The 21645-nt window shown below is 40.8% G+C and overlaps 3 protein-coding genes and 1 long non-coding RNA gene across 4 annotated transcripts; 3 read left to right on the top strand and 1 right to left on the bottom strand.

Moving 5' to 3' along the window:
* The first annotated feature begins 2371 nt into the window (after positions 1–2371).
* LOC134082944 (uncharacterized) lies at positions 2372–3568 on the top strand. The gene is made up of 3 exons (XR_009939675.1): positions 2372–2413; positions 2506–2564; positions 2637–3568. It is a non-coding gene; the product is annotated as an uncharacterized LOC134082944 (long non-coding RNA).
* A 545-nt stretch (positions 3569–4113) lies between these two features.
* Positions 4114–7632, bottom strand: LOC134082932 (chymotrypsin A-like). Its single transcript, XM_062538989.1, has 7 exons — positions 7577–7632; positions 7001–7104; positions 6329–6408; positions 6120–6198; positions 5838–6018; positions 5327–5460; positions 4114–4334 (listed from the first exon to the last, which is right to left on the bottom strand). The coding sequence occupies exons 1-7, from the start codon at positions 7626–7628 to the stop codon at positions 4173–4175; spliced, it is 792 nt and encodes a 263-aa protein (XP_062394973.1). The 5' UTR covers positions 7629–7632; the 3' UTR covers positions 4114–4172.
* A 5295-nt stretch (positions 7633–12927) lies between these two features.
* On the top strand, positions 12928–14139 carry LOC134083393 (interferon-gamma-inducible GTPase 10-like). The gene has a single exon (XM_062539721.1). It carries the CDS (start codon positions 12928–12930, stop codon positions 14137–14139), a length of 1212 nt encoding a protein of 403 aa, XP_062395705.1.
* A 3646-nt stretch (positions 14140–17785) lies between these two features.
* On the top strand, positions 17786–20256 carry LOC134082928 (interferon-inducible GTPase 5-like). The gene is made up of 2 exons (XM_062538982.1): positions 17786–17805; positions 18343–20256. The coding sequence occupies exon 2, from the start codon at positions 18350–18352 to the stop codon at positions 19580–19582; it is 1233 nt and encodes a 410-aa protein (XP_062394966.1). The 5' UTR covers positions 17786–17805; positions 18343–18349; the 3' UTR covers positions 19583–20256.
* The last annotated feature ends 1389 nt before the right edge of the window (positions 20257–21645 follow it).

Genomic DNA, 21645 nt, shown 5'->3' with positions numbered 1-21645 from the left:
TTGTCTATCAGAATATGATCCTCACCCAGGAGAGTCAAATGTAAATTGGTATAGCAGTGGGCAGGAATACTTTCTCTGATGGTCTATGCAGTGAAGTTGAAGCAGCCTCTAGCTAAAAGCACTCTGACCACGAGTTCATGCGGTGGGTATACAGTGTATAGTGCTCGAGTGTACTTCCAAGCACAGAGACACCTCTTTTAATCAGCTTGTTTACTTTTTTGGTGTCATTGGCTCTGATGTTACTGCCCCAAAAGATGACTGCAAAGAAAATTGCATTACAAACAGGAGACTGGTAAAACATGTTTCAACATTATACTGCACACATGAAAAGACTTAAGCTTTCTCAAGCATAATGCGCTCACCAGGCAGTCTTGGTGTTGCACTTTCAGTCCAGGTTGTTGTCATGGTGCACACACTGGTAGTACCTGGAGCTTTTTACTACCTCCAGCTCTTCCTTAATGATGGAACAAATATTCAACTTGGTCATAATATTTGTTACATTTGTTTAAGATATGCAGTGTATTTATCTGTAGCAGAATGGAAATTAGTTCCAGTCTGTAGCGCCCCCGTATACTGACAGGTAATTGGTCAACCAATGGCTTGGTGGGAACTTTTGTACGCCGGGTCGATTGGGACATGGGGCAATTGATACACAGCGATTTCCTCGAAAACCATCCAAGCTTGAGCCGTCAGATTTTGACACTACGTCTAGCACATAACACCTACCAATCCTGGCAAATCTCGTGAAATTACGTCACGCCATTCAAAAGTTATAGCGGGAACCGGTTTTCGTCTACGGTAAGTAAAATCTTACATGCGGTAGTTTTTTTGTGATCAAAAGTTCTATTTTGGGTGCCATGCAATAATAATATGATCAAACAACAGATGAATTCGTACTTAAACAGACCCTAAAGTATGCAATGTCATAGTTTTGAAGTTTAGAAGCAAAACAGGTTTAAGTGTCAGTAGTCGCTGGAGGTTCAATTGGTACAGCTGTTTAAATGTCCCTAACGCTATAACCCGGATGTGGCCACATTACACGATCAATGGCCCTTTCCGAAACGGATCCCTACTCACTTCGACTCGGTTAGCGAGTGAACTTCCTTTTCAAGTCCACTCGTGGGTGCGGAGAACACTCGCATTTGAAGGGTTAGGGGGTTAAAACAGCGCTACATTTCGGATGCGCTTGAAGGGAGAAGGAAGTTGACGTCATATTCGTTTTCATAGAAATTATGAAGCCAATATATATTAAATCGCCAATTAAGATGTTCTGGACACCCCTATGTATTAGGATATACATCCCTCTTCTCTCCTTTCATTACTATGAGTGAGGAGTTGCATTTTATGCTTTATTTAACATCAAATTATAAAAGTGCTGTAAATGCGACCTGCACATGTGTTCAAATATTACAGCCTACTTCTGTACGATCTTGCACATTTTACTGAGTATCAAACTGAACATGAGTTGTTACAATGTAGCTTAAATCACGCTTTTGTCTGTAAATGCCGTCATACGGACCAAAAAACAACTGGCAGGGAGATACACGAGCTGCACGAACACTTGAAAACGGTTGCACCTGCGTTTCAAGTCAGCATCGATGCTGACTTGCTCCTGGAGGCGTGGTAGCCCCTCTCCCTAGGCACTTCACTCGACTCAAAATTCGTTTCGGATGATACTTAATGTGGCGGACCTGCGCGTGAACGCGCAAACGAAGTGGAAGTGTGTAGTGTTAGGATTTAGGGGCTGGTTTCGGAAAGGGCCAATATCTGTATTTCACCGAATTAATAACTGTTTTGCGAGGAACAACAACTGATTTGAGTTAACAACAACTTGTTTGAATGAACAACATATATTTTGAATGAACAAAACATGTGTATGACATGAATCCACAGATATTCAGCGAAGTGAGGGAAACAAATATTACATGCGGTAGATTTTTTTTTTGATCAGAAGTTACGCACGGGACACAAATATTTGTTTGACCTAGTTATATTGCGAGAAATAATGTGACATTTACGGGATGACGAGTACACTAGTATGTTGTCCGATATGCTTAATAAAAACGTGAGTAAGGTCAGTAGTTTCTGTTTAAAACATGCTGTATTAATTGCCCCTCCTATGTGTCTCAAACGACACGCATAGGTTGGGCATTTGAGACAAATGTCAACTTACGTTCAAAGTTTGAAAACAGCGTGATCATCCAACATATGTGTTAAATTACACTTGTAACTAAGACACAACACATGTGAGTTGTTGATCACATGATAAAAATGTTTGTGTACATAACGTAATCTTTGAAAAGATCGTTTAACTGAAAAGTGTCTCAATTGACCCGGCTCTCCCCTACTACCCTTTCCTGTTTCACGTCGGACTGGCTGGTCGCTGCTCGCCCAATTCCCACTGCTCACACAGGTAACAATTTGAGCACTTCCTCGTGAAGTTTTGCTGTTGGTTGATTTTGTGGCTGTCTAGTTGTTATACTTGTGCACTTTTTGCGTATACAGCTTCCTTGTGGATCCATTCATCCCCATGCATCTCCGTAGTTGGAATTGCATCATAGCCGGTATGTTTATATTTTATCGGTGACGCAAATAGGCTACATCGCCACATATAATGAATGTTGTTTACATTTTAGGTAGTCGCTGCTACATCCTAGCACTTATTGTGCCCTCTGCTATGCGAACCTACTGAGACTTAGCTAACAACGAGACGGGGAACTGCTGCTGTGTGACCGCTGCTGCTTTGTCTTCACGAAGCGTGATCGCTCATCTGTGTTTGTAGGCCTAACCGTGTGACCGCTAACGTTTGTCTCGACTTTGTCATATTACGTGTCATTCTTGTCAATTCTGTGTGTACATGGTTTTGGTTTATTACTCTACTGTTTTGATTTGCTTTACCACTGGCAGGAGGCCATTTCCCCTGCGCTGCTGATAACCAGTGTCCCAACATCTCTTACTTTGTAATGTATCTCTGGTTTTCTAGCTTTCTTCTTATGATTTGATTAGCCACTGATAGGAGGCTGCTATTCCATCTGTGCTGTGGATTACCAGTGTGCTAGTATTTATTATTTCTGGGGAATTTCTACTTTAGTTTTTGTTTGTTTGTTTGTTTGTTTGTTTGTTTGTTGCACTGGCAGGAGGCCATTTGTCCAGCTGCTGAGAGCCCGTGTCTTACCCGTAATTGTGATTCTTTATGTGGTTGATTAACCGGTGTGGCTCCCACTAATTGTCCTCCCCCTGTCCTGCGTCTTTTCTAGGAGCTGAGGCCTACGGTGGAGGGGCTGCTGTCTTCCTGGTGGTGTCCCCTTTTTGGTGTGCTACTATTATACCTCACGGGTTGCTGATTTGACCTTTGCTGTGTGTGTGTGTGTGCGAATACTGTACGTGGACACTCTTGCAGTGGTGTGACCTCTCCTGGGACGCCTCTCTCCTTAGTTAGCCAGTCCCCTCGCTGGTAAGCCTCAGTTCCTGCTGTCTGTCTCCCCTTGGTATGTCTGATGTGCTTGAGGCAATGTGAGCGTAATTTTAGATTTTGTTAATAAATTATTGTCATTTTACTGGAATGGAACCACGTCTCTCTCTCAGTTAATGAACCTGGGTGCCTTTTTGAGGAAACTTAGTACATGCATTTCCCTGGGTGAGACTCCCAGGGTGGCGTAGTCGGATAACATACAAATTAATATCTAACACTTTACTACCACTTGCCACATATCTATAAAATTGTATTGATCTTATTTAACAACTTTGTTAATTAATTAACATATATTAACATTGGTAACGGTTGGAGATGAACAGAAGATGTCTGGTGTACAGGTCAATTGGAGTAATAGTATCACAACTTTAAGAGCCTGAAACATGGCTGCCAGACTGGAAATGGTAGAAATGAGAGCACACTTGCTAGCAACCTGCTCAAGTGAGACATTACATGAGACTACCCATCATATCAAAATGTGTAGATCACATAGTGATGTAGTAGGAACCTTAAGTCAAATAACCAAACATTTAGAGTTATAGTAGTGGAGTAAGCTGATCCTTTTGCTAGAATCCTTTTGTATCTTTAGGATTTTTTTTGGTACATTAACACAAAGAGAGAGAACAACAAAGATGTCTTTCAAAGTGCAGTTTTATTCTTTAATTAGACTAGGGTGAAACTAAAAACAGTCATGGCGGCTTTAGTTGGCGGCGAGGGTCTGGTCCACCCAGGAGCGGAGGGCGGTGACGCGGGCGTACACTCCGGGCATGGAGGTGGTGCAGGTGCCACTGCCCCAGGACACGATACCAACCAGGGTCCAGGCTCCAGCCTTCTCACAGACCAGGGGGCCACCAGAGTCACCCTGCAGCGCACACAACAACAAAGGGATATTAGGGACAGGAGAAACACATCTGGCCAGTGTTCAGAGATGATTTGATCATGCTGACTGAAACCCTTGGAAAGGTACAGATCCTTTGGTTTACACTTACAAAGCAAATCAATACATAATGCCGTTACCGCCAAAGCCTTTGGAAGACTTTGACATAGGCTACATAAACAGGAAGCTTTAAAGTAATGAACGTTCCAATGGGATTAAAGGGATAATCCGGAGTGAAATGCACTTTGGATCATTTTTTCGGACTATTGGGAGTACATACGTTGAGTTGACACCAAAATCATGTCATTCGGATGTATTTTGAGAAAGTTCGAGCTCACCGTTTTTAGCCAAAACTCGTTAGCCTGGAAGTGACTCGGGCATGTCCTTTCGCCGCTACAAAACGCTATTTTTATACCTCTTCTACTGTTCCAAACAACACTACACTTACGTGGTAGTGAGTAGAGGATCCCTAAAGCCAAACCGAAGTATCCCCACGTCTTTATGTGGTCGGATAGAGAGTCCAGAATGAATTTAATCGAGTCAGTACCTTCCGGAAATGTCGCCGTGGCAGCTGCGCAACGCTTCAACAACACTTTACTAACATTTCCGGAAAGGTACTGACTCGATTAAATTCATTCTGGACTCTCTATCCGACCACATAAAGACGTGAGGATACTTCGGTTTGGCTTTAGGGACCCTCTACTCACTACCACGTAAGTGTAGCGTTGTTTGGAACAGTAGAAGAGGTATAAAAATAGCGTTTTGTAGTGGCGAAAGGACCTGCCCCGGTCACTTACAGGCTAACGAGTTTTGGCTAAAAACGGTGAACTCGAACTTTCTCAAAATACATCCGAATGACATGATTTTGGTGTCAACTCAACGTATGTACTCCCAATAGTCCGAAAAATTGATCTAAAGTGAATTTCACTCCGGATTATCCCTTTAAGTGGTAAATACAACATCCTGTGGGCGCGTACCATGCAAGAGGAGGAACCAGCGGCACCAGCGCAGATCATGAGGTCGGAGATTCTGCTTCCCCAGTACTGCTGGCACTGAGAGTTGGACAGGAGGGGCAGAGAAGCCTGCTGCAGAAGAGCGGGGGTATCAGCGGCTGAAACAGAAAATAGTCTCCGTGAGCGAGGTCTGAGGAAAATCATGAAGGACGACAAAGTGTGAAAACAGAATCATCTTTTTTTTGACTGAGTCAAGTGATGTCAATGTGAAGCCACATTTTAGGTCAACAACATATCACAAAAAGATGACCTGACTAGATTATGTTGGGTGTGATCTTTGCTACAGAGCAGATATATTCTATTACAAATCTAAGGATCTGAGAACGTCCTCATCACTGGTCTGCTCATGTTCATGTCAATCTAGCAGCAGATTTATAATGAGCCTAAGCTTTAATGACACCAAGTGCATTCATTTGAAATGATGCACTTTATTTGATCCATAACTATGACAGAGCACAGAAAAAGATTTCATTACCATTGTATCTGGTCAGACCCCATCCAGAGGTGACACACCTCATGCCACCGGAGAAGTTGTCGTTGGTCTCGGCCATGCACACGGGAGACACACGCATGCTCAACTGGGCGGGAGTGGCCAGCTTGATCAGGGTGATGTCGTTGCTGATGGTGTAGCTGTTGTATCTGGGGTGCTTGAACACCTGCAGCAGCACAGGACAAAATATTGTCAGTGGCTTGAAGAAAAATGTATAAGGAGTTAGATTGAATAGGATAGGAGGATGAATTTGATTTGAAAACCCACCTGGCTGGGTCGGAGGGTCTGGATGCCCTCAGCGTTAGAGGCGCGATCGTGCTCGCCCAGGACCACACGGTGAGAGGTCCTGAAATCAACCAGTACAGTGTGTTTGAGGTTTATTCTTTTTGGAATGTCGCAATGTTGGAATAAAAGCTGGTGTTATGTCTTTTGTTCATTTGTTTTGTTATGGGGTCAGCAAATCAAAGCACTCTCACTTCACACCGCAGTGGGCAGCAGTCACAACCCAGTTCTCGTTGATCAGGGAACCGCCGCAGAAGTGGAAGCCAGTGTAGTCCTGAATTGCAACAAAGAAATTAGGAAGTGAAACTTGGATTAGAGAGAGTTAGGTGGGGATCACACTAGCCAGCGGCAAGCGGCAGGTTTCCTATTGTTCTCTATGGTTCGGCAGCGGAACGGTTGAGTAAACTGGGAGTTGAACTTGGTTCAACTCTGAAGCGCAATGCTTGGCTCATCATAATCAGTTTTAGAATAAGAACGTAGCAACAAAGATTGAATTTAGTAACGAGATAGAATTTTTTGGATTATCATTATGGTCTGAGCGTTGCGTTGCCGCTGGCTAATGTGATCCCTGCCTTAACCTTGTTACAATATAACTCAGTGCACTATAACTAAAAGTCTTGGTTTGTGATGACGATGATATTTGATTTAAATTCACTTTAATCATCACAGGCTAGACAATACTCAGATCATGACCATACAAACTTAGAGAAACTAATTTCAAGAAGGAATCTAAATATGATCACAACTGATATACAGTAGGCCTACACTGATTATTCTTCAATAAGGAGTGGCAGTTGGAAATCTACAGCTCAAATGTACACTCTAGAGTAAAAGGACATTTGAAGTACAGTTAAGGTGTGCATTACCTGCAGGGACACCTGCCAGGGCCAGGAGTGGGGAACGGCCTCCTCACCGTTGACAATCCTGGAGTAGCCGCTGACAATGGGCTTGATGGCAGGAACGCCACAGCCTGAAAGTACAGAGGAATGTTATCACTTACTGAGTACCTCACTATCATGTTGAATCCCAGAGAAGATTCATATTTTGAGTGAGATCTCTTTGTCTACTCTTTTTCTTCTAGACATCATTGAGCTCAACTTCACATCAATACGAGATGTGAAAATAAGAAGCGATGAGAAATTGCCATCCTGTTGTCTGAGCTCAAGTCCACTGTTAAAATGTGAAAATGCTTTCTTCTCAATCTATTCTTTTGCTCCTTATTTTTCCCTGTGGGCCGTTTAGGAGAAACGGGTTCAGATCTCAATGAGAGCCTATTTATTTCTCATGAATTTAGGAAATAAAGCATCTTAAGCTGTAGCACGGACACTTTTTTAAAAAGAGAAAAACATGCCAAATGGCAACAGTCAAAGTAACCTATAACAACTCTGATATCACATTATGAATATGAGCAGCATTGAGGAAAAGTCAGCTCATTGGCTTACTGAAGGCTGAGCTCACAAAAGCAAGGCAAGAGAGGATCCACAGGAAGGCCATGGTTTTTAGCTTGAGACTGTCCTCTCAGGCACCGGTCCTTTTATACACCATCCCGGGGTCTGGGCAGTCACTCATTTTGGAAAAACTTCACCCTCAACATCTGGTACACCTCTGATAAGACCTGTTAGATTCTCACAGGTATTCTAATTATATTGCAGTTGTTTGCATAGTAGATTTGAAAAGAGTGAAATGTGTTCAATGGAAAATAGACTACCTGAGGTCACACAAATGACACAGCATCTTCAAATATATTAAGCAGACAATGCACACCTCTTCAACAGATTTGAGCAATCAAGGGGTCTCAAGTCAAATCAGTCAGGGCTCAGATTGATACAGAGGTTGCAAGGACATAGACAAGCATACTGTAGGTGTACAGGACAGCTATAAGGGCACTTGGAGCCCACATTAAGACTTGTAATATCCTGCAGTAGAAAAAGTGAAGCTGAATTTGTTCATGAGTCAGAATTGCTCGAAAATGTATGATTGTGTTTTGCTCATTTTACACATCCATAAAGTTTATTTCATAATCTGGGTGATAGTTTTTTCGTAATCCTGTGCACATACAGCCCACCGTAACGCCTTTGAACCTAATAATTAAAATATACACTAGGTGACATACAGTAGTGATAGAATAGTAACATAATGGACAGTGTATTAGAAGGCTGAAACGTTTCTATTTTGATGATATGTCAATAACCTTAGATCAACAAGAACAACTCATTTATTAAGGATTTACCAAAAATTAGCCACCTATTCAGCAACAACAAAAAATAGTTGAAGAAATAAACATACAATGACGCTCTCAAGAGACATCATCCGAAACATGTGTGACACAAGGTCAGCATGAGGTCAACATGAGGTCATTTTTTCATACTAATGCAAGGAATGACATAGAACATGTTTTAAATACACATTTAAGTCTTTATTTTCCACTTTATTCTGTTCCACGCTATTTGTGTAGATTTCAATTACATCTTTACAGGACCTTTACTCATATTTTTTCCTCATATTTGGTGCCAGGAATTTCCAAAGCAGTTGCACTTAGATTCTTAATAACATGGTGACATGGGTGTGTTCATATATATCATTTATAGCCTGATGTATATTTTTTAACGATTTAACATTTAGTTCCCTAAAACAAGGCATTTTTTTGTTGCTGTTTCTGACTAGGCCGACTTATTAGTACACTATTTCCTGATGTATGGAATGATGAAGACATATCCAATAATATATTTTTTTTATGTTCCCATTTCTGATTTAGAATACACATTTGTAAATGTACAGTATATGCAAAATATCCGTAAATGAATCCTCATTTGCATTATTCAAACATAATTTAAGAACATTGGACTGGTTCATGTACTGAAATATATGTGTTAAGATGTTGATTGTATGATACAGACGTGTGTAATCAAGGTATTGTCAAAATTATAGATGTGAGTAATATATCAACCCAACTGAATTTTGAATACTGTTTCTAGAAATAGCAGGCACATTCTCAGGCCTTCCCAGAACACAGGCATTACAAATCGTCCGGATTAAACAAATGTATAAACAATGTGATCTAATCAGCCTTGGTTTTCAAAGTTCCTCAGTAATAATGCCCATTTCACTGTTCTAAATGTCAGGTTTGGGTATAAACGTCAGGATAAATACAATTTATCTGCCACTCTGCAAAGGTTATTATATCAGAATATAGGCTTTTCGACCTCACGTATACCGATAAGTCATTTTGTTTTTTGTTTCTCTGGGCCAATGGACTATTTTGTACTGCTTTGTTTTTTGTTGAAACAAATCATTTTAATTGTGATTGATATCTATCAACACATTTTCTGATTCCACAGCAGTGTGTATTGCAGCCATTATACAGTTTTTTTCCTGGGAGCGATTAAACCACTAAAATAAGATTTTTGCTTTGAGAATCGCAATGACTGCTGTATTGATGCATTTTTCCAAGCCTTTTACCAACATGTCCCTGTGATGTCATGCATTTTGCAGATGGACAGATGCCATTTCATTTCAGCGCTTTCTTCTAGGAATTTCATATTTTCGTTGCATAGGGAAACATCCACTGGTTCGGTAATGATAGATCTGTGATCGATGTACACAAAAGCTAGCACATACATGCACACACTAATTTACATACATGAAAGTTACCGCAGGGGATGAATGGGAGATGGAAACAAATTGACAAGCGTGATTAATTTTTGCAGCGAAAATGCATCTAGTTTCTGATAATTGTATGTTAGTAAAATAGGTGTTTTGAGAACATTCCTTTGCGGTCATAAATCCCCTTGTTTCACAGTGAGAATGGCTTATGTAGAACATATCCAGTTAGGCAACATTCAAAAAATTGTTTTCTTTTTTTTTTTTTAAAGGGCTGCGTTCACCACCAGGTGTTATTTCAGTTTGACCTCAAAGTCAAAAGTCAAAGTCATCTTCATTGTCAACCAACCATGCAGCATTTATTGCACAATAGGAATAATAAATGTCATGTATTGTACATTAATAAAATGTTATAAACTGTTTAAGTATACAACTGGAATATTGCATGGCATGGTGCTTACATACTTACAGTATGCTACAGCCATTCTAGCCAATAGCCTATCACCGGAGGTGAATATTCATTATTATACTTGTGTGAACCAACCAGTCAGAAACCTCCACCATCTAATTACCAATCACAGATGGAAAAACTACAAAACTAATACTTTTACTTATTTCTATGTTTCCAAAACAGCACATTGATGGCCTGTGGTGAAAAAAAAACTGTTGCTCTGTCTGGCAGTCTTGCACCGCATGCCGTGGTATCACTTGCCAGGTAGGGTCTTTGACTACACTGATGTCTATGTTACTACAGCACACGCACAATAAAAAAGGGTTCTTGAGGTGCTACTGTATATAGAACGGGCCGCCGGCCTCAGAGACAGAAAGTCTCACAGTGTCGTGGTGTAACAAATTGCTTTTATTACAGCACTACACACATACTGTACAGGCCAGGCACTGGCTACAACAAGGCAGCGATGGAGTTTCTCGAACATTTGTCATGGCAGAGCTGGTGAAAAGAAGCAGAGAGCGAGTAAACCGCTGTTGGAGAAACAGGGAAAGAGGAAATGGCAGACTGACCGAGTGAGGTGTGCAGTAACATTTCTTCTCTGAAGCTGGGGGGGGGGGGGGGGGGGGGGGTGCTCGGTAGAGAAAACTGTGAGTGAAAAGCAAAAAAACAGCGAAGAAATTGCAAAAACTGCATCGGGCGCCACATGGAGGCAATTGCTGTGATGTAGCCTCGGTGCAGCCTATCAGAGCAGTGCTTGCTTTTGCTTATGGGCAATAACAGGCAAGTATATATGCATACATCTTCATTAGACCACAATTCCTAGCTCAACTTTCATCCCTGCAGCAGTATTCAACTGAACATTAATATCAGGCCTACAAGGTGTGAAACAGCCCATCAGGAAAAGTGAGCGCTGTTCTATGTTGACCATACTCTATGTTGGAAGTTCCCACTGCACCCTCAGTGCAGTGCAGTCGAGGACAGTCACCAGAGCAGTCTAGAGTGTTCAGATCCTGTCCCAAGCCCAAACTTCAATCCTCTCAGCTCCATTCAGTTGAACATTGTGAGTTGTTAGAGGGAGAGCCCTTTAGCCCTTAACTTCTCCGTTAGTAAAGGTAATGTGTGTCCAAACGACAAGTCTGACGCACAAATACATTTACGAATGTGTAAAACAAATTGAGCTTCAGCATAGGCTGTAGTTTAAGTCAATAAATTACATGTAAAATTGTCATGCACTACCAACACTGTAGTTCTTATTGCTGTAACTCTGTCTATAAGTTACCAAGTATGAATTGTGTTTCAAGGACAAATTGTAATGGAAAATGTTGTGTCCCATTTTGAACACATTGTTACAAACAATGACAATTAATGAAAGCCCTGTTTTTTGGATTTTAGTCATGAGTCAGTCAGTTAGTCTTTAGCATGAAAATGAATCCTATTGATTAATCATATGCAAAAAGCAAAAGTACAATAACACAGCATCTCTCTCTTGTATGTCTCAGATAAATTAAAAAAAATGATGCTCTCTTATTAAAAATAACATTTCCCATCTGTTGGGGATACTAGCAGTGCAGATTGTCAGTGCATTTAACTCATATCCACTGGTTTGTAACCAAGCATCAAATTGTCAGAACAGACAGCTACAGTAGCTGCAGGACATCTTTGACCAGAGGTCAAAACAGACAACTTGAAAAAGTAGGTCACCTACATTCCACTGATTTCAGCTAGAGTATAAATGACACGTTTCTTAGAAATCCGCCATTACACAGGTCCGTGCAAACAAATACACAACTCTTAGCCTATGTACTTTGCCTTTTGATTCCATTGCTTGTGATTATGTTTGACACGACAAGACAAGACACTGCAAAAAACTGAAGTAGGAGAAAGGTAAGGTATCTGAAGAAAGGTAAAGTGTCTTTAAAAACATTGGCTGAAATCATTACAGTATTCCATTAACTCTGTTACTAAATGTATAGTATGTAAAATGTACAGCATATGTGGTTCTAGCACATTGTTGGACATACAGTATGCTGCAAACCAGCTGAAGCTAAAGGTCTATTCAACTAAATGGACTTGCAGAGGTTTTTAGGGAAGTGTCAGCATCATCAAGTCCTGCTGTATCCCTCATGATGGAATTGTTGTATACGATATCTCCTAAATTGATATCAGAATCAGCTTTATTGGCCAGGTTTGCTTAACACACAAGGAATATGACTCCGTTAATCTTTGCACACAAGTACAACACTCAACAATAACATAACAAAAACAGTAAAAAAGAACAGTAAGGGCAGTAAGTGATGTGTATATCATCTGAGATGGATATCAGCAAGGTGGTGTGTGTATATTGGGGTGGGGGGTGCTGACTTAACTTGATATGAAGCTTAACAGTGAGTAGTGAAGAGGGTGAGTGGTGCTACATGTAAAAGAAACCGAGGCTGAGAACTCTTCTTTTGGTTTAATGCTTTTCCATCACCTGTTGTTTCTGCACTATCTCTCTCTTTATCAATTAAAGCTATCGCTTTCTGACAACCTCTTCTGCCTTGCTGTTGTGACCGCTGAAGAAGCAAGGCAAGGCAACACTGTAGTTCTTCATACTTTTATTAAATATAGCATATATAATTATAGCATAATAATAGATATTAGCCAACATCCTATTTTCTAATAATGTATGATTTATTATTACGTCCAAATGGTATTTCAGCTCTGACATATCTAACTGTAGTTTTCTATGTTTTCAGATTGGCCATGTCACATTATGACGGCACAGAGTGTGACAGTAACAGTGACAGTGACAGTGACATTGGCAAACATTTTGCCATTGAACATCCTGAAGAAGTAAAGGGCATGTTTAAGGACTTTACGCAGTCTCCGGACAAGATCAGAGAAAAAATTGAGAGTCTAGAACATGTGACACTCAACATAGCTATAACTGGAAATTCAGGAGCAGGAAAGTCCACCTTTGTGAACGCCATACTGGGTTTGAGTAACGATGATGAGGGAGCGGCTGAAACAGGAGCAACAGAGACCACAAGGAAGCCCAAAGCATTCACACATCCCACAATGCCGAATGTCACCATTTGGGATCTGCCAGGTGTTGGCACTCAGAATTTCAGGGCGAAGACCTATTTAAAAGATGTGAAGTTTAAACGTTATGACTTCTTCATCATCATCAGTTCAGAAAGATTCAAAGAGAATGACATAAAGCTGGCCAAGGCAGTCAAGAAGAAGAAAAAACTCTTTTATTTCATTCGCTCCAAGATTGACAATGATGTCAATGCTGAAAGCAAAAAGAAAGGCTTCAACAAAGAAGACTTGCTGTCTAAGATCAGAGAGGACTGCAAGATGAACTTGAAAGGTGTTGGAAAGCCACAGGTTTTTCTGATATCCTCCTTCAATTTGCAGAGTTATGATTTCAATAGGTTAATGGACACATTAGAGAAAGAACTTCCAGAAAACAAGAAACACGCCCTCATCCAGGCTCTGCCAATCTATTCCCTTGAAGCATTAGAGAGGAAGAAGAAGATTTTTCATGGGATGGTCTGGCTCACAGCTTTAGCCTCAGGTGTTGCATCTGCAGTCCCTGTTCCAGGTCTAACAATGGCATGTGACTATGGAATAGTCACAGGATTTCTCGACGTTGCATTCAAATGCTTTGGGCTTGAAGACAAGTCTTTAAAGATGCTTGCATCAAGAGTGCGAATGAACTGGAAGGACTTGAAAGGTGAAATAAAGTCAAGGTTTAAAGATGGAGTCACACCTGGGGTGGTGATGTCTTTTTTCAAAACGCCTTCCATGGTCGGACTCATGACTGTGAAGAGTCTGCTGAGCTGTATCGTGTTTTTTGGTGCTGCACCTGCAGGAGCAATATCTGTGGCCGTCATGCACTTCATGCTCAACAAAGCCCTCAAGGAGATGGAAAAGGATGCCAAAGCTGTGCTGGAAAAGGCGCAGCTGTAACGTCAAGTCCAGGTGCAGCATAAATCAATACCATGTATAGTATCTATGAATCCTATCTACCTACCTCTCTATCTGTCTGAGGCTATACTTAAACTGAAAGAACCACTCCACGCGAAGAACAGTGAATGGACAGGAATCACTTGTATAATGTTTTTTTCTTTTTTTTTTATCTGTATCTTGAAAGTGAATGTGTGACCATATACAATCTGTGCATGTACTGTATATCATAGATCTTTCTTTAATTGTAAAATAGTAGAAGTGCATTTGTACGCACGTACAACCTCCTGATTCTCCACGTTTAAAACAGCATCATTTCTTGCAAGAAATGACTCTCTTGAAAAAATACGCTGAATTTTAATTTTAGGAAATGCATGGATAGAGGTTATTTGTTTGATGTACAGATATGAATGTTCCATTAGAGAACTCACTGGCAAGTTCCCATGCCAACCACAGTTCTTAGAGAGTAAAATTACCAAGATTTACAGGGGAGCTACACCAGGCGCGTAACTGAATCGTTCCATTCGCGACGCGTATGCTGCAGTTAATAATCACTATAATCAATGGAAGTAGCTACACCAGACGCGACAGTGGGGCATACATTTAAAAAAAAGTAGACCAGTCTTCTAAAATGGATTTTACGCATCACAAACGGAACGCTTCAGTTACGCGCCTGGTGTAGCTCCCCCGTCAGTCTAATGTTGACTTCATTCTGCTAGAAAAAGCATACCGATATAGGTCATGCTTAGAGATGCCTGTCACAATAAGTGAAGGTGCAGAGGTGGTATCACATTAAGTGAATGAATAATGGCAAACATAAAAGGACATAAAGCAGTGAAGTATGTATATAACTATATAACCTGTAGGGTAATCTGATATTACAATATTGTCATATAGCATATTGTGCGATTTCTAGCTCATTCCCACTAAGAAATTGGAAACAGCCTTGAGTGTGGCTCGAGGAAGGGGCCTAGACAAAATCCAATCTACTTCTTAGGACTTGTATAACCCCTAAGGTTGTATCAAGGGAAAACCCTTTGGATTATAATGTAGGTGTTTTACCAACAAAATAAACCATATTTTTCAGGAAATTCTGCCTGACTCATGCCTTCTTTTTGGTTGAGTTTTGACTTCTTTTTCAGCACTTTTAAAAGGAAATGCATATGACTTCATGGATAAGGTATTCAGACTTACAGCATCCGTACAGCATCAGTTTAGTTAGCCTGGCGAGCAAGATCCACATCAAGATGTGTAGGGTGTGGGAACTCACCATAGGCAGGGCTCAATCGGAGGGGTGGGATAAATGGTTGTCTTTCAAGCACCTTATGGTCGCAAGTCAGTCATCATTATGTTAAGCCTGCCCACTGACTCAATGCGATTAGCGCGATCGCTGCTTCACATTTCCAGCTCTCAAGTCAACAGAGAGTTGCTAGATTACCCCAGATTTCTAGATTTCTAGGCCACTATTTTGTGGCTTTTGGCCAAGACTAAAAGACACAATATTCACCCATTTACGAACTAATTGCGTAAATGAATCTATAAATATAGCTGCAAGCAGCAATGAGGGGGCCAAGCAGATATGCCGGGGTTGCCATGGCAACTCAATGCTGAGACACGAGACATGTGGCTGTCTAGCAACCAAAGATTGGCTGAGATACCGTATAAGGTCACTTCCTATTTGGCGGCTTTGCATCAAAACAAACTCACAAGTTCAATGTCACAAAAGACAAACAACTAAAGTCATTTAAGTTACCAAGAAAGACACATTGTTTTCTGCCTAATGTTTTGACAAAGGACATTCTAGCTCTGGGGCCATTGCCAAGCTTGTTGAGCTAAGTCCATCTCCCAGTAAAAGACTCCCTGTTATGTGGGTTTACTGAGTTGTGAACTAGGTTTAGCCTGCTGTGTAGCTGAAGGCGCTCAAGCTCTCCTTGCTGGTCTACTTTGCCCCAAAGCATGGACTGCCAAACAGCCATCATAAGTCTGCAACCCCATCTAGTCCAGCCACCAAGTGTAAAGTTGATGTGTGCCCTTACCTGTGGTGTTTGTCCCACGTGTGCAGTGAGCTTTCAGTTTAACACCAGGTGCAGCAGCTGGCCTATGCAGAAAAGATGTCTGAAGGGCCCTGGATCACTGCATGTTTCATTCCAATAAACACACATATGTGTGTGTGTGTGTGTGTGTGTGTGTGTGTGTGTGTGTGTGTGTGTGTGTGTGGGTGTGTGTGGGTGGGTGGGTGCGCGCGCGCACGCACAGATTAAAATGGTGTTTTTTTGGTTTGTGTATATACTGTGTATATATACACACACACACACACACACACACCCACACACACACACACACACACACACACACACACACACACACACACACACACACACACACACACACAAAAAAACCCTTTTAATCAGTTTCTTGTCTAAATAAAATAACCTGTTTAAATTCCACTCCACTCCTGTGCTGCTGAACCTTATTATATTAGGGGTGTGGTTTGCTCCTCAGGGTAGCAGGTGACATAACTGCTGGTAACAGCTGTATATTTTGAGGAAATCATTTTAAAGTATGTCATATCAGCTTTTGCCAAAGGCAAAGCTATAATTCTGATTCATAAGAGCTGAGCTAGCCCACAGCTATAGACATGTAATTAAAAGCTAGACTAATGTCAATTCAGGTTGCTATAAATTGTGTGTAGCAGGTTTTCTTTTATGAATTGCGATATTGAATTCTGCAGTGCAACAATGCATCATGAACTCAAAAAGAGATCTCCACCACCCTCACTCTCTCACCACCCTCTCTCTCTCTCTCTCTCTCTCTCTCTCTCTCTCTCTCTCTCTCTCTCTCTCTCTCTCTCTCTCTCTCTCTCTCTCTCTCTCTCTCTCTCTCTCTCTCCCTCTCTCTCTCACACACATACAAACACACAAACACACACACACACACACACACACACACGTGTGTGGTGGGGTACACTGCTAATAATAAGACATGGTTTTGTTGTAAGATTCCATTTTGAATTTTGTTTGTATGTGGTATTGTTTGTATATAGTATTTTGTTTGTAAATTATGTTCCATATAATGTTTAAAAATCTTGTTCCCTGTGCCCCATTTTAAATTTGAGCACCTGCCCTTCCAAAGGTCTCTGCACGGTCCTGATGGCAGATGTCTCTGATATTTATCTTTGTTGAGGGTGTTGTGTTTCCAGTTTTCAGGAACCAAGCATCATTGTCGAGAAGTATTTCATGACATCCAGTTTAGCAACATTCGAAACAAAACATGATCATAACCATGACTCAGGCCATGAGCATTGCCTTAATTCAAACATTGGCCTTTATATAGGGTATTGTTGCACATACAGTATGGCTCTAGAGGTATAAACGGTATAGGGAGATATCAGTAGGCAATCTACACACAGACACACACACACACACACACACACACACACACACACACACACACACACACACACACACACACACACACACACACACATACACACACACACACACACACACACACACACACACACACACACACACACACACACACACACACACACACACACACACACACACACACGAGATACTCAGTGACTCCACCCCCAGTTGAAGATCTGATAACAAGTATAAGTATAAGTTCATTACGTAGGTGAGCAGTTGCTGTGTTTCTCACAAGGTAAGCCTGTACATATCTGCAATTAATAATAATAATAATAATAATAATAATAATCATCATCATCATCATTTCCTAATCTGTCCTGGAGTTAAGAGAATACAGCTACAGAATGTCTTATGAGTGTCTGCTCTGTAATGACTTGTGTTTGTAACTCTTGTCCTTTCCTTCATTGTTTTGGACGATGTAACAATGCATTTTTTCCCCTTTGGGAGAAAATTAAAGTTATTTTATGTTATCTTATCTTATCTTATCTTATCTTATCTTATCTATTGCTAGTACTGATTACTGTGTACTGTAGCTACGCCTGTGCAGGTAGTCAGCAGCTGTCAGAAACTGGAGTAAGGGGTATACAGTACAGTACATGCAACAGTATTCCCATTTCTTTCAGAGTAGTCCAGTTAGTATAATCAGGTTAAGGGCAAGTAGACATCACCTTCAAGTTGAGTATTCTTTCTAACATTTTGTTGTTTTAATTCCACAGTATAGAATAGGATTTAAGATAAACATGCCTGATCACAATTCTCAATATGTTTTCAGAGCCACAATGTCAAGTGATTTAAGAGTGGAAGAGTCTGAAATTGAAATTCTTGACATCTATGGTGATGGAGGTGCTGGGGGGTTAAGTGATGATAAAGACATTCAAAAATGTGTTAAAGAATTCCAAAAGCATTCACCAGATGCTGCAGTACAGAAGATTAAGGAAAACTTTGAGACTCTGGATCATGTGACACTCAACATTGGTGTAACTGGAAATACAGGAGCAGGAAAGTCCTCCTTTGTGAACGCCATACGGGGTCTGAGCAACGATGATGAGGGAGCAGCTGAAACAGGAGTAACGGAGACCACACAGACACCGACACCATTCCCACATCCCACAATGCCAAATGTCACCATATGGGATCTGCCAGGCATCGGCTCTCCCAAATTCAAAGCAAAGACGTATCTGTCTGATGTCCATTTTGAACGCTACGACTTCTTCATCATCCTCACTTCAGAGAGATTCAAAGAGAATGACATTAATCTGGCCAAAGCAATCAAGAAGAAGAAACGACTGTTTTATTTCATTCGTTCAAAGATCGACAACGACATAAATGCAGAAAAAAACAGAAGAAACTTCAACAAGGAAATTATGTTATCTAAGATCAGAGAGGACTGTAAGAAGAACTTGAAAAGTGTTGGAGATTCAAAGGTTTTTCTGATATCCTCCTTAAATTTCAACGAATATGATTTTAACAAGTTTATTGACACTCTGGAGAAAGAACTCCCAGAAACAAAGAAACATGCTCTTGTCCTTTCTCTACCAGTCTACTCTTTAGAGGTATTGCAGAGGAAGAAGAGACATCTACAGAAGATGATCTGGCTCACAGCCTTTGGCTCAGGTGCAATAGCTATCGTTCCTATCCCAGGTCTTACAGTGGCATGTGATTATGGAATCATCTTGTCATTTCTAGAAAGTGTTTTTAAATCTTTTGGGCTCGAAGATAGCTCTTTGCAGAGGCTTGCAGCACGAGTGCAACTGAACGTGATGTCCTTGAAAGCTGAAATTAAATCAAGGTTCCATGATGGAGTCACACGCCGTGCGGTGACGTCCTTGCTCACCACACCTGCAATGGCCGCCATTATGACTCTGAAGGGGCTCATGAGTGGTGCAATTCCACTCGGACAGCTACCAGCTGGAGCCATGTCTGTGCCTATCATGCACTATCTGCTCAACAAAGGCCTCAAGGAAATGGAAAAGGATGCAAAGTCTGTGCTAGAGAAAGCCCAACTGCACTAAGTGGAGATTCCATAAGTGAAGTTGAGATGCATCTCAACACAAATCCAGGCGGAACCCATGGGTATGTAATTGAGGCTACAGTTGAGGCCTCCATGCAAAGGCCACTGGAAGAATGTGTTGTGAACTGTAATAATTTTGACATTCTCTCTAAAGCTAAAACTTTTTACATAAAAGTGAATGTGTGATCATAAATGCGTAAATACTGTATTTACATCAGTTAAGTTGTAAATCAAGTTGTATAACACTATCATGTCACAGTGTACACTTACATGGCATGGCTTACATGTCTACCCTCATGTCTAACTCTTATACTATTACTATGTTAAGTTTATTTTAATTGTCCATATATTTATACTAGTACTGTTATTATTATTACTATGCTTACATTTTGTACTGTACATATTTATTGCTGGTCACTAGAATTTAACCTTGCACTGTTGCACTGTTGGACTTATTTGCACTACCAACTTGACACACACCTCATACTGGATCACAGTACCAATCCTCAGTACATTCATGCACATCTTATCTATAGTATTTTACTGCTCCTTTAGTCATGTTGATTTGTTGATTTGCTTTTTATTTTCCCGTTTATATTGTATTGTATGTTGTGTGTGGTGTCTTAAGCTGCTGGGACCTTGAATTTCCCCTTGGGGATCAATAAAGTATCTATCTATCTATCTATCTTGTAATCCAATAAGCTGTACAGAGGTGTAACATGTTTCAACGAGAAAGACTAGAGACTCAGAGAGTGCAGACCTCCGCCTGTATTGTTTTTCCTTGGTTGTCATACACTTGAACCAAAACTATTCAGATCGCCACCACGTGGCCCTACCATGCCATTACACCATCAAGCGAAAAGCAACCACCTCCGGAATCCAATGAATAGTTTCTTCTTGGCTTGGGTAATTTCAGACCTTTCCTGAACATTTCAAAATCCCCCTTTATGCAGTGCATATAAGGTAGCGACTCAAGTGTTGAAGTCTATGGCCATAGCTCAGGGTTTCGCCACATAATATGGTGGTCTGTATTGATAAGGAATGTGAATTTTGGGCACATTTTCATGATCCTCAAACACTTCTGACCATTTCAGGTACATTTTTAGCATTTGTTAGCATACCAGTCTGGAGAATGTTGCTGCTGCTGTTGGCCGTTTGTACAGTATGTACAGCACGCTCATCAATATGTCAACAATACGCCTCTTCATGCAGATAGGACTCGATCCCCATTTCGCGGCCATAGACATGAACTGTGACAAACTGTCTTGCTCTGCCATACACAACCTTTGCTTGAAGCTGTGCAGAGGATCATTTATAGCAGTTGAAGTTGCAGAAGTTGGGCCAAAAATGAGCATTTTATGCGATGACTACATTGATGCTCTTTATCTCATGTATACTGTAGATCTGGCTATTTTAGCTGGGTTTTCACAGATGGGGTGACGGGGTCACAAATAGGCAATACTAATACCAAGTTACGGATTTGTCCTGTGTCAGAAAGATATGTGATTTTTAGTATTGTGGACAAGGATACATGGATGTTTGTTTGTCACATGCATGAGTACTACAGTAATGTAAAGAATGCAGTAAAAAATATGTGTATGATGAGCTCTAGAGTCAACGTGTTGTTTACAGTAGATAAACGTTTTGTGCTAAGAATTGCATGACTATATTTTTTATTACCACACAAACATATGGAGCCCCCGAAGTGACATAGAGGGGAAAAATGACAAAGGGGAAAAAAGATACACCACCAAATACGATTAAGAGGTAATGTTTAATAGGCTTGTAAACAAACACTCATTTCACTACAGTTCATCCCACAAGGAGCGCACCCAAAGTGTAAATGCACGAACTTCATATGTTCTCACCAGCCCCTCCAAATGAAAACAAACAAACAAACCCAAACTCTGCGACAAAAGTCCAACAAAAAGGAGATCCTAGAAAAAAGTCTGAATAATCCATTTACAACGCAACTGATATAATCCAGGTTTTCGACGACTGAGACATTAAAGCTACATTGTGTTGGTTTTTCAATCGATTCTTGGTAAAAACATGTTTTCTTCC

The sequence above is a fragment of the Sardina pilchardus genome, chromosome 6 (genome assembly GCF_963854185.1).
Source record: "Sardina pilchardus chromosome 6, fSarPil1.1, whole genome shotgun sequence".
Taxonomy (NCBI): Eukaryota; Metazoa; Chordata; class Actinopteri; order Clupeiformes; family Clupeidae; genus Sardina; species Sardina pilchardus.
Note: the sequence above shows the minus strand (reverse complement) of the source record. Positions and strands in the feature narration are given on the sequence as shown.